The sequence below is a fragment of the Meles meles genome, chromosome 16, assembly GCF_922984935.1.
Source record: "Meles meles chromosome 16, mMelMel3.1 paternal haplotype, whole genome shotgun sequence".
Taxonomy (NCBI): Eukaryota; Metazoa; Chordata; class Mammalia; order Carnivora; family Mustelidae; genus Meles; species Meles meles.
In genome coordinates this window covers 18,137,295-18,149,843 of record NC_060081.1, presented here as the reverse complement: position 1 = coordinate 18,149,843, position 12,549 = coordinate 18,137,295, and the positions used below count along the sequence as shown (strand labels likewise).

Here is a 12,549-nt window from a genome sequence, read left to right as displayed (position 1 = left end):
TTCCAGAAGGCACAAAGCCCTATCAGCCCTTGATTTTAGCCCGGTGCAAGTGGTTTTAGCCTGCTGACCTCTGCAAGCATATGATGATGAATCTGCATCGTTGTCCCTAAGTTCTGGCTAATTTCTCACTGCAGCCATTGAGAGCTAATACAAACAGGCTTGTACTTGAGAAAGGCTGAGCAAGGGCTTGGCAGAGGAGTGAGACTTCTTCCCCAGCCGAGGTGACCGTGCTCACAGCGCCGGCTTTGAGTCAGACTGCTTGAGTAAAACTCCTGGCACCACCCTTTATTAGCAGTCCTCTTGAATAAGTGGCCTCTGCCCGCCTTTGTTCTCTCATCTGTAAAATGGGAACACTAACAGAACTTGCTTCAGAGGTTTGTGATGAGGTAACCAGCATAATCCACACAGAGTACTCACAGGGAACCTGGCACAGAGCAGGGGAGCTATAAAGGGTGCCTTATTATAGGAGCCCCATTCAAAGGCCTTGCCATGTGTTTGTGGTTGCTGAATTTTATTAGCTGACTTAATAAGGCACTCTTTCTTTTGGAAACCACGTGAATTATACATTCCTCCCTCATATAAATCTCAAAGAAGTACCCACTTATTCTGGGGCCAGTGACATTGTGGCGAAATGCAGGGTTCCCGACCTGGCGGGGGTCTTTGTTTTCTTTCAGTAGGGGCACACGGGTAAAGAGACATGTTGTGTGTGTGTAAGAAACAGGTCTTTTTCTCGCAGTGAAATGGGTTCCTGATTACCCGTTTAGGTCTTCACTCAGAGGGCCCTTGTGTTTGTGTTCTGCCTATCCATCTGCTCACAGTAGGAAGATTTTCCTAAAGTAGCAGAAATGTTCTCAGGGTATGGAGGACTCCATGCAGTGGTTGGGGGCGGGGTGCGTTTAGGGTCACTGTGGCTCTGAAATGAGGAGAATGTGGAAACCTTCACGGATCGTGACCAGCGGTTGGCTTAGAGCACGGCGATCCCTCAGTGGAAGGCGGACAGCTCACTCAATTCTGTCTTCCTTCATTCTAGAATGCCTTCTGATAATGAAGTCATTTGCTTCCTAGTATACATGTCTCTATTTTTTTATTTAATTTTTTTCATCATGATATGTATCCTCTTCAATACCCTATTTCCCCCAGCCCCCTACCCACCTCCCCTCTGGTAACCACCAGTTTGTTCTCTGTAGTTAAGAGTCTGTTTCTTGGTTTTTCTCTTTTTCTCTCTTTTTCCCTCCTTTGCTTGTGTGTTTCTTCAATTCTACCAGGAGTGAAATTCTGTGGTATATGTCTTTCTCTGACTTATTTCGCTTAGCATTATACTCTCTAGCTCAGTCCATGTTATTGCAAATGGCAAGATTTCATTCTTTTTATGGCTGAATAATATTCTATTGTTTGTATATACCACATCTTCCTTATCCATTCATCAATTGATTGACATTGGGGCTGCTTCCATATTTTGGCTTTTGTACATAATGCTGCTATAAACATAGGGGAGCATGTATCCCTTTGAAATAGTGTTTTTGTATTTTGGGGGTAAATACCCACTAGTGTGATCCCTGGATCATAGGGTAGCTCTATTTTTACCTTTTTGAAGAACCTCCATACTATTTTCCAGAGTGGCTGCATCAATTTGCATTCCCACCAACGGTGCATGAGGGTTCCCCTTTCTCGACATCTTCTCCAACACTTGTTGTTTCTTATGGTTTTGATTTTAACTGGTGTGAGGTGGTATCTCTTTGTGGTTTTGATTTGCATTTCTCTGATGATCAGTCATGTTGAGCATCTTTTCATGTGCCTATTGGCCTTCTGTATGTCATCTTTGGAGAAATGTCTAATCATGTCTTGCTCAAATTTTTTAAAAAGATTTTTTATTTATCTGACATAAAGAGAGAGTGAAAGAGAGCAGGAGAGAGGAGAAGGTCAGAGGGAAGAAGCAGACACCCCATAGAGCTGGGAGCCCGATGCGGGACTTGATCCCGGGACTCCGGGATCATGACCCGAGCCGAAGGCAGTCACCTAACCAATTGAGCCACCTAGGCGCCCAATTGCTCACATTTTTTAATTGGATTACTTGTTTTCTGGGTATGGCGTTGTATATGTTCTTTATATAGTTTGGATACTAACCCTTTATTGGATATGTTATTGGATATGTCATCTTCTCCCACTCAGTAGGTTGTCCTTTGGTTTTGTTGATTGCTTTCTTCATTGTGCAGAGACTTGTTATTCTGATGAAGCCCCAAAGCCTTTCTTTTCTTTCTTTCTTTCTTTCTTTTTTTTTTTTTTTTTTTTTTTTTGCTTATATTTCCCTTGCCTTAGGACACATGTCTAGAAAAATGTTACTACAGCTGGTGTCTAGTATCAGTGTCTCTTTCGATGGAACCTAGGATGAGCTGTCACCAAGCTCATACTGACTTTCCCTTTGTAGGTGGCATTTGAGATGGGCAGGGGTAACATTTCAGACAGAGAGGAGCGTATGCTCACAGGAAGGCAAGAAGATAGGAAAGAGCAGGGAAATTACAGACAGGCAAGGCATATGGTATATATGCTGGCTGGAGATGGGGTAAGAGATGAAACTGGGTTGGTCCACTGAGTGAAGAGTGTAAAGATTTTCAGATGTCCAACCTAGGAGCACGGACTTGACCTGAGGGCCCTTCCCTTACCAGAGTGTGCGCAGGTGCTACTAAAATAGATTCCATTGGAGGGGAAATCAGAGCTCTGTGGTCCCAGAGCTTTGAAGATCCTGGGGGAATAGGAAAAAGGATTTCTGTTCTTTAGGTGATCTCAGAACCTATAACTATGTTGTGAATTTTCCAGAGGTGGAACTAAGGCATGGGGATAAAGGAAGAGTAAGTGGGTCCAAGAGATACTTGGGAGGAGGAGTAGAAAATAATTGGTGACCAATGAAATGGTGGGGTGGGGGACACAGAGGAGGTGTGGCAGGGAGAGAAGGCCAAGGAGACTACAGTTTCAAGTTTAGCATTTTAGGCACTAACTAGAGTGATAGAGAAGATGAAACTGGTTTTACAGGAGGAGAGCGGGTTTTGAATATATTGCGGACCTGTTCTATTTTTGAAGCTGGCAGGTGCCAATGCCCATGGACTACAAAGCTGGGCAGAGCTGAGAAGTTCATAGGTATTGACGAGGTCCTTCAGAGACAGTAGGGTTCTAATGATGCAAATCACATTCACTTATACCAATCAATCAACGATGTTACAGTGATGGGCAGAAGGGTTGAGCCATGACTTAGCTCTTAAGCGTGGACTCTTCTATTCGGATTAGGGTCATTGTCATGTTTAAATAGAAGCTGTATCTCTCCTTGCAGAATCACTGCTTGTGCAATGACCATGAATAAGTATGTGGAAGAAAACGTATCTCAGAAGTCGTACACCACCATCAAGTATTTCATGAAGATGCTGAGCAGCGTCAGCGAGACCCTGATCTTCATCTTCATGGGCGTGTCCACCGTCGGGAAGAACCATGAGTGGAACTGGGCCTTCGTGTGCTTCACTCTTGCCTTCTGTCTGATCTGGCGCGCGCTGGGTAATGGTGCTTGTTTCCCGAAGGAACACCCGACAACACTCACTAGAAGAACGGGGCTTGCTTCTTCTCGTCCCTTCCCTCATCTGCTGGCTACTTCATCTGCTGCTGCTGCTTCCTCTCCCTCTCCCTCACCTCTCCCCCACTCCTCATGGATTCTGTTCATCCCCAAGTACCTTCATGACATTGCTGTAAGTCGCACTGACCTCTTTTGGCCTCCCTGAGTTCCCATTTTCCCCTGTTACCCTGCAACAACGAACACCCACGAGCACAGGAAAAGGGGAGAGGCTGTGGGGCTCGTTAGACAACTCGCCTGTCATAGAAGCGCAGAGAATGAGTCTTCCTGGTTTCACATTCTGGCCTTACACACTCTGTTTTCTTTGGTTTTGCTTTTCCTTCTCAGGTGTCTTTGTCCTGACTCAGGTCATTAACTGGTTCCGGACGATTCCCCTGACCTTTAAGGATCAGTTCATCATTGCCTACGGAGGGCTCCGAGGTGCCATCTGCTTTGCGCTTGTGTTTCTCCTCCCTGCTGCTGTGTTTCCTCGGAAAAAGCTGTTCATTACAGCTGCAATCGTGGTCATATTCTTTACTGTCTTCATCCTGGTGAGTAAGCTTCTCTCTTTCGGCAGAGTCTCTCCGGTTACTGAGAGGAGACAAGATCTTTCAGGCTCTCACAACAAACTCCTTTCACAGGAGGCCAAGTGGCCAAGCTGTGTTGTGGCTTTGGTAGTCATGGCGTTTGGGAAAATGCTGCTTCCTGGTGTCACCTGATTGTGCAAGGGCCCAAGAGAATCCAATCTAGTCACTTGGCTCACATGCAGGAATTCTTATTTAAGGAAACTCAGCTTAGCGATCTAAGCTTCCTAGTGGAAACTAATGAACCGAGCTCGCTAATCCTTGTCATTTGTGTCACTCCCTGACTTAGTAAATGTACTCATTACATGCTACTTGTGTGATGACCTTCCAGCAGCAATTTGACATCAGTTGACGGCATAGCAGTGTGCGCCTTGAAATGGTGGGATGTGTGACCCCATGCTTAGTATTGCGAGGCAGGAGGTGTGGTGGGAAGAACACGGGTTTGGGTCAAGATCCCGACTTTGCCTATCAGTCTCCTTAAGTGACTAAACCCACCCTTAGGAGATTCTATTTTGCAGATACCCATTTAGTAAATACGCATTAGGCTCCCGCTATGTGCTAGACAGTGCTCTAGGGGCTTGGGAATCTATGAGTGAACAAAAGGCGGAAATATCCCTGAGCTAGCGAACTTACATCCCGGAGGGGATGGCAGATACTGGACACTAGACATGCAAAGTGAGTAAATTATAGAGTATATAAGAAGGTGAAAGGTGCTGGCAGAAGGTGAAAGAAGCAGAGTAGTGAGTGGGGGGAGTTGCACTTCTAAATAGAATTGTCATGGAAAGCAATGGAGAAAAAGCGACATTTGAGTAAAAGCTTGCGGGGGATAGTGAAGGAGTTAACTAAGACAAAGAACATTCCAGACTGATAGGACTAAAGGTATGCACACAATATGTTCCTGGGCAGTGTGGCTGGAAGGATGGGGATGAACACGGTGAGGGAGACTCTGGGATCCTCAACAGGATAAGGCCACACGGGCCCATGTAGGGGCTGGCTCTTCAAGTGGAAGGGAAGCCATTGGGTTCTGTGTAGAAGCGTGATGTGTTTTGACCGACTTTGTAAAAGGATCACCTTGGACACTGAAGAACAGTCTGCTAACAGGACAGGATAGACATGGAAAATGTAGTGCAGAGGCCAGTGTAGCCACCAAGCAAAACAGGTCCCGAGAAGGACTAAGATTCTCAAATCCATCCTGAAGGTGGAGCCTACAGGATCCCCAATGGGGTAGACCTGGGTGTGAGGGAAAGAGCCGTCCTGGAGGACTCCAGAGCTTCTGGTCCAAGCTGCTGGGAGGACAGACTTCCTCTCACATGAGAAGGGAAGTGTGTGGATGGAGAGCATGGGACTTGGTTTACAAGCATGGCTGGTTAGGGGTGCCGATTAGACCTACAAGCAAGGGATGAGTGGGAGGCAAGGTACTGGGGTCTGGAGTTCAGGAGGCAGTCGAGAGCTGGTGTTTGAAGCGCTGAAACTGGACAGGATGGGCAAGGGAGTGAATATACATCCAAGAAGCCAGTACACAGGGCCAGGAACTGGTATCTAGGGCAGCCCAAACTTAAGACACTGGGGAGAAGAGGAAGGTAGCCAGGGAGCCTGAGGGCAAGTTTTGATGACAAAGGGGGAAAACTGGGAGGTACTTTTTATTTATTTACTTTTATTTTATTTATTTTTAGGGGGTACTTTTTATTTACTTATTCTTTGTTTTAAAGATTTATTTATTTATTTGAGAGAGAAAGAGATGGGGACTGAGAGAGGGACAGAGTGGGTGGGAGACGGACAGAGTCCTCACTGAGCGTAGAGCCAGATGCAGGGTTCTGTGATCCTGAGATCACAGCTTGAGCCAAACAAAACCAAGAGGCAGGTGATAACTGACTGTGCCACCCAGAGACCCCTTTAGGAGGTACTTTTTAAAAAATTTTTGTTTAACAGTTCATCATAGAATGCTTCCTAGTTGCCTGACTCAGGTCTAAGCTCTTTTTATATTATCTCATTTAATCCTCGTAACAACTCTACGGCACAGAACTCTAGGAGTCAGTGTTGTTATTCCCATATTACAGATGAGAACACTGAGGCCCTGAGCCTGTGCTTCAGTGCCTTTCCCAAGTCTACACAGATACTAAAAGGTGAAACAGGAACCAGTTTTGTGTTAACTGTAAATAAGTTGCAGAGTAAGAGTTCAGTATTGTAACTCACTGTGCGCCTTCCCTTCCGCTGATCAGTTCCCCAAAAAGCAGTTGATCCTTCATCCATGGACACCTCCCAGAGCTGAGGACAGTGGGTTACGCCTCGGGAGCCCCTGTCCTAAGTCAAGAAGTGGCCTCTTACTGTTGCCGTCTTTGTCACCAGCACCTTCCTGCTGCTGGTGCTCATCCGTGACGGCTATCTGATGTCAGGCACTCGGACAAGACCTCTTCTGATGTGTTATCTCACTTCATGCTCACAACACACCTTTGAGAATGAGCCCCAGGAGGCTGAAACAGAGAAAGGAGACAGACTCAAGGGTACACTTAAGTGAGTGACAGAAGCTGAACTTGAGCCTAGGACTCTGACCCACAGACCAGCTGAGACCGACCGAGCTCCGTCGACTTCACTCAGGAGACATTGTTGACTAGGTCATGGTTAGTAATAGCTCCAGTTAAAGTAGTACATGCTAGTTTGGGTTCAAATATCCCATGTACTTCTTTTACTTTGGGAGATACCTGGGTGTAGAGGAGAAGTGAATGCCCTTGTCTTTATCTTTTTATAGGATCCTTGTAAAAAGTCATCCAATTTGCTACTCCCACACTTTACCTGAGGCAAAATGCACATTGAATCCATTTTGCCTTGAGCCTTTTAATCTCTCAGGAGCATCCTAGGGCATCAGGCTTGAGGGGAAAAGTCAGGCGGGGGTGAGTGACTCAACCGCTTCTCCTAGGCCAGCTGCCCTGTCCTTTAGCACTCCCCACGAGCCCTGCCAAGGTTTAGTCAGTGCCCCGGACTCCTCCGTGCTCTCAGAACTGAAGGTATCAAATACAGAAATAGAACCGTGTCAGTCTAGTGTAACTAGGAACTGGGTCATTTGGAGATGAATATATCAGTGGCCATTACCCACCCAAGTGTTTCTCAAATATCTGCTGGACAGAAGTGACCCCCTCCCCCAACCTCATGGACACATCATGCATTTGTAAAACCCAGTAAAAATGACTAAATAGGAAGATGTAATTCAGGAGAGGACATACAAAAGACAAGCTCAAGTTTTTCAGTCAGTATATTCAACAGACAGAAATTTACGTTTCTATGATCAGATGAAACATAGCATAGGAAAAAGGAAAGTATTGCAGAAAGGTATACTGTTACTCAATGAATGTGTGCATAGGTGATTAGTACAGAGTCTCTTTATTATACTCCTATCTTGGCTTTTGGGAGTTGTAAAGTGACCAAAAGATAGAGGTGAAAGCTGGATTCCCCATCTTCAAAGTCTACACACCCACTTGGAATGAATAGCGTCTATAGCAATATTTAACAGAATTTTGGATGTGACAAATGAAAAAAGACAGGAGCCGCAAACAGAATAGCTTAGACTTATTGGCTATATTTGGTGTTATAAGCATCTGATATTAACCCTTCAGAGATTTTGGGGGGGTCAGTATTCAGAGTGTGTAACCATACCCCCTGGGCAGTCTTCTCTTCCCATTAAGTTTAAGGATAACCTGGCGAAGCTCTCTCTGATGCCTGTGGGGAAGAGGAATTTCTGTAGTTCCATTCATACTATAACCTTCCTGTCACTGTTGTCTGTCCCACCCTTTTGTGGGCATAGATTGGAGACGAATCTGGCTTTTATGAGACTCTGGGTTATGAATACACACGTGCATAGGCACACACGCACACACACACATACGCACACACACACACTCCCTTCGGAAAGGATATTTTTTTCCAGAATACATCAATAATTAAGGAGCTCATGGAAAGAAGCCTGAAAGAAAATAACCAGTAAGGGTTATGAACAGAGTAGAAATAATTAATCATACTCTTGCATAACATTTTGTCTTCTGATTAAAGGCTACACATTCTTTTTCAAGTGACAGCTTTTATGTTGACGGATCTATCTTTAACCGTCTAAATGTCTTTTCCCCTTATTTCAGTATTTCTTGTACAATGAACTCTCCTATCCCTAATACTGTTGAGTTAGGACTATGTTCTAAAATAACATTGCATGTGAAGTATGGTTTATCATTGGAAACCTAGACTTACAATGAGAATTTTAACATTCCTTGAATCATGCTGATAATTAAGAAAGTAGCCTCTTGATGAAACATATTAACATGTTAGCAGAATACAGTCTTGCTTGTGGAATACTGAATGAGTCAATGATTCTGATTCCTTGGGCATGTGAATTCATTTTCTGTTAGATAAGTTTGGTAATGTTACATAAAACATAAGATCTCATTTAAAAAATTATATTCAAGGGATGCCTGGGTGGCTCAGTTGGTTAAGCAGCTGCCTTCGGCTCAGGTCATGATCCGAGTGTCCTGGGATCGAGTCCCACATCAGGCTCCTTGCTTTGCAGGAGCAAAGCTTCTGCCTGCCACTCTGCCTACCTGTACTCTCTCTCTCCGACAAATAAATAAATAAAATCTTTAAAAAAATAAAATAAAATTATATTCAAGATTGGGGGCAAGGTAGAGTTCCATAGTAGAAAGCACAGATAGTGGAGTAAAGCAGTCCTGGGTTGAGATTCTGGCTGATATTCTGAGAGTTATTGTCCAGAACAGCCTCTGTGAGCTTCTGTGGATCCAGGAAATGGTATCTCCCTCCCAGGCAGTAGAGAGTAAATTGGTATGTAAACATAGTATTTGATGATTTAACCTGATGCTTTGCTATGTTTTAATTATGACATTAAGTAAAAAGCTGTAGAAGACTTTCTGTCTTTTCTTTTGGATTAGTGTGGCATGGTTTATTGATCTTATTAATTCTTTAAAAAAAACAGCTTCTAGTTTCATTGATACGTTCTACTGTATCTCTGGTTTCTACCTCATTGATTTCTGCTCTAATCTTGATTATTTCCCTTCTTGCATGTGGAGTTGGTTTGATTTGTTGTTGATTCTCCAGTTCTTTAAGGTGTAGAGACAGCTGGTGTATTCTGGATTTTTCCATTTTTTTGAGGGAGGCTTGGATGGCTATGTATTTCCCCCTTAGAACAGCCTTTGCTGTATCCCATAGGTTTTGGACCGAAGTGTCTTCATTCTCATTGGTTTCCATGAATTGTTTAAGTTCATCTTTGATCTCCTGGTTGATCCAAGCATTCTTAAGCAAGGTGGTCTTTCGCTTCCAGGTGTTTGAGTTCCTTCTGAACTTTTCCTTGTGATTGAGTTAAAAAAAAAAAAAGTAGTAGAAGAAAGAAAAACAATTTCCTTTGATGCACGTTTCTTTTCTTTGAAAAGAAAAATGATTGCAGAACAATCTAACAATCTGGTTATTATTTATTATTTATTATAGAGCAGACCCTCTGAGTTCTGGAAATCCATTCAGTGGTTTATCTAGAAGCCCATCAGGTAGCAAGGTTAACTGGAATTCATGACAGGACAATCTCTTTGTGCCTCCACTGCAGATCTGTGTTGTGTCTATCGTGAGTCATTGTCCAGAAATGGGAAGCATCTGGGATTTTACCTTATTTGCAAGTTAACAAGTTTAACTTGGCTGTAGAATTTCCAAGGATGGTTGCAGAAGATACCTGACCCCTGCTTCTTGGACAAAGGGCTTTATTACTCATTGCCAAAGTAGTAGCCAGAGCTTCACGTTCACTTGTGTCAGCATTCCAAGTACCCCAGTTCCCCCCGGAGGACCCAGGATAGATGTCCGTGCATGCAGTGGGTTGCATTCCAGGACACAGGCACTGAGCTGGAGGATCTATTTCTCTTTGTCTTGAGGGTGACAATGCCTCATCTCTCGATGCTGCTTGTTGCAAATGCAGCCCTGGAAATGGCCTGGATAAAGGTGGTTGAGGCCCTGCATCATGGGCACCCCCTGGAAAAGTGTGTGGGACCCTCAGAACTCCGGGTGGGTTGGCCTTTCCCAATAATCAAATTCCTCTGGGGGCATCTGGGTGGCTCAGTTGGTGAAACACCCGACTCTTGATTTCACCTCAGGTCATACCTCAAGGTCATGAGTTCGAGCCCTATGTGGGGCTCTGCACGCTAGGTGTGGAGCCTGCTTAAGATTCCTCTCTCCCTCTCCTCTGCCCCTCCCCACCAATAAATAATAAAAATTTAAAAAATAACGTCTGCTGACTTAGCCTGTTGACTGGGGCGATGATGCCAACTATTTTATAGACATTATACTTCAGTTCGTTAAAGGAATGGTCATGTTTAAGATACATGAATAGCGCAACAATGACACATTCCTATATTTAATTAACATATACCATTACTAAGCAAATGAATTAGCAAAAGTTCATTCTGGTCCTGCAATAAAATGAGCAAGATGATTAAGATTTTTTAAGATAAAAAATGTAGATGGATAATTTAGAATCTGAGAGAAAGCAGTATTTTAGTTGCAAGGGTTTGCGACTGAGCAAGTAGGTAAAAGAAGGTGATGTTTAATTTAGTATTAGGGGAGTATTGGGTTTGAAGGATGGGGAATCAGGTGTTTGGTTTTGGTCACATATATCTTGGACAGGCCTATTGCCTAGTAGACATCCACATGGAGATGTTGACTAGGCAATTGTATGTATGGGTCTAGAATTTATGGAGAAGCCAGAGTGGGAAGTAGAAATTTGAGCACAGGGAGAGTATAGAGGAGGCATACCAATACCAAGACGTCCAGGAAGTGTTCAGGATCCAGCCAAGGAGAATGAAAAAGGTGAATAGTAAAATGGGAGAAACATCAAGAGGGGCTCATCCACACAAGTGAAGAAAGTATCAAGGAAGGAGAGGGTTCTAGCCACTGTGACGAATGTGGTTCGTAGTCAGGCAAGATGGGAGAAGAGAGCAGACTCTTGGATGCAGCGAGTTTCTGATGAGTGGACCTACTCCAAGAGCGCTGGGTCAGAGGGCATGGGAATGCTAATCACCTGGATTCCAGGGAGAAGGATAGAGACTGGAGAAGGGGAGTAGAAGGCAAGTCTGCTGAGGTCTGGGAGAGGAAAGGGGTGATAGTGGGGGCGGAATGTGTGCCAGAGGAGGGTTTTTATTTGTTTTTCAACGATGGGAGCCATAGCGGCATGCCTGAATGCTGGTGGGACGGTAGAGAGAAACACTGATAGCACAGTGAAGAGAAAGACGTGATTTAGGGGAAGAGACGGACGTCTGAGAGCCAGTTGCTGTGCAGTGTGGTTCAGTCTGGAAAGAAAGATACACAGAGCCAGGAGCCTGTGGCATGAAGAGGGTGAGCACCCCTGAGAACACTTTTATGGTTCTTGACGACTTACCCATTCAAAGCTACGCATCGCACGGACAGCCGGGCCCATGATCTCTGTGATCAAGTTTGTAACGGGAGTGAGGCCTTACAGAGGATATGGGATAGCAGAGCACTGAGAATGACTTTCTTTTTGTTGTTGTTGTTGTTAGTGAGTTTCTTTACATTTTTCTGGACATTGTCTACTTAATCAGCAGAGAAATGTAAGGCAGCTCCTCCCATCTGTCTGTGTGTGTGTGTGTGTAAATTTTAATAAAAAAAACAAACCAAACAAGAAACCATTTTCTTCCAAAAGCTCAAACCAAAAGAATGCTCATGACTTTGTCAGACAGCAGTTGTTTTTTTGGTGCTTCATGTTCCTGGGAGCAAAAGCAGGCAGGGCAGGTGGAGACAGAGGTGGCCCAAGGTGGAAAAAACAGAGCTTGCCTGGCTGTCCTCCTGTTTGCGCCTGCTGTTAAACCATTCCCTTCCATCGGGTCTGGCCCCGAGGTATTGTGCGCATCGTGCCAAAGCCAAAGTGAGTGAACCTGTCGCTTGTCCTTTGCAAACATGGTTTTCGGTGGTTTGTTGGAAAACCAAGGCATTTCTTTATTGTTCTAACCTACACAGATAGTAACGAGCTATTTTTCTAAGGCTTATCAGGTTGCTTTCCCACGTGACCTAAACTGGAAATTTTGCAATGTGGTTAAAATAAGGTGCCTTCTCATAGGTTAGTTGTTTTTTGTTTTTGTTTGTGTTTATTTCTCCCAACCCAAGACCCAGGGCTCCTAGAGGATAGCGTCCAGCTTGGGGAACTTAATATGACATTTGCCACGTACTCTGTCTCCAAAATAGCTGGGTTGAGGAAGGAAGGAAGAAGGGAGGGAGAGGAACCCATCAAATCATTCCTGTTGACCTGACATGACAACTGCAGATACTCCAAAGAGCCAGTAGGGGACTCTGAAGGCAGCTGGTTAAGTACAGGTTGTTGAGAGACAG

General features: G+C 44.4%; 1 protein-coding gene across 1 annotated transcript in view; it reads left to right on the top strand.

The window, feature by feature from the left end:
- Positions 1-12,549, top strand: part of SLC9A2 (solute carrier family 9 member A2) — a 99,037-nt gene that overhangs the window by 59,873 nt on the left and 26,615 nt on the right. The window contains exons 4-5 of the mRNA XM_045980395.1: positions 3,323-3,540; positions 3,941-4,143. Of these exons, the coding sequence (XP_045836351.1) occupies positions 3,323-3,540; positions 3,941-4,143 (421 nt within the window). The remainder of the gene's footprint in view (positions 1-3,322; positions 3,541-3,940; positions 4,144-12,549) is intronic.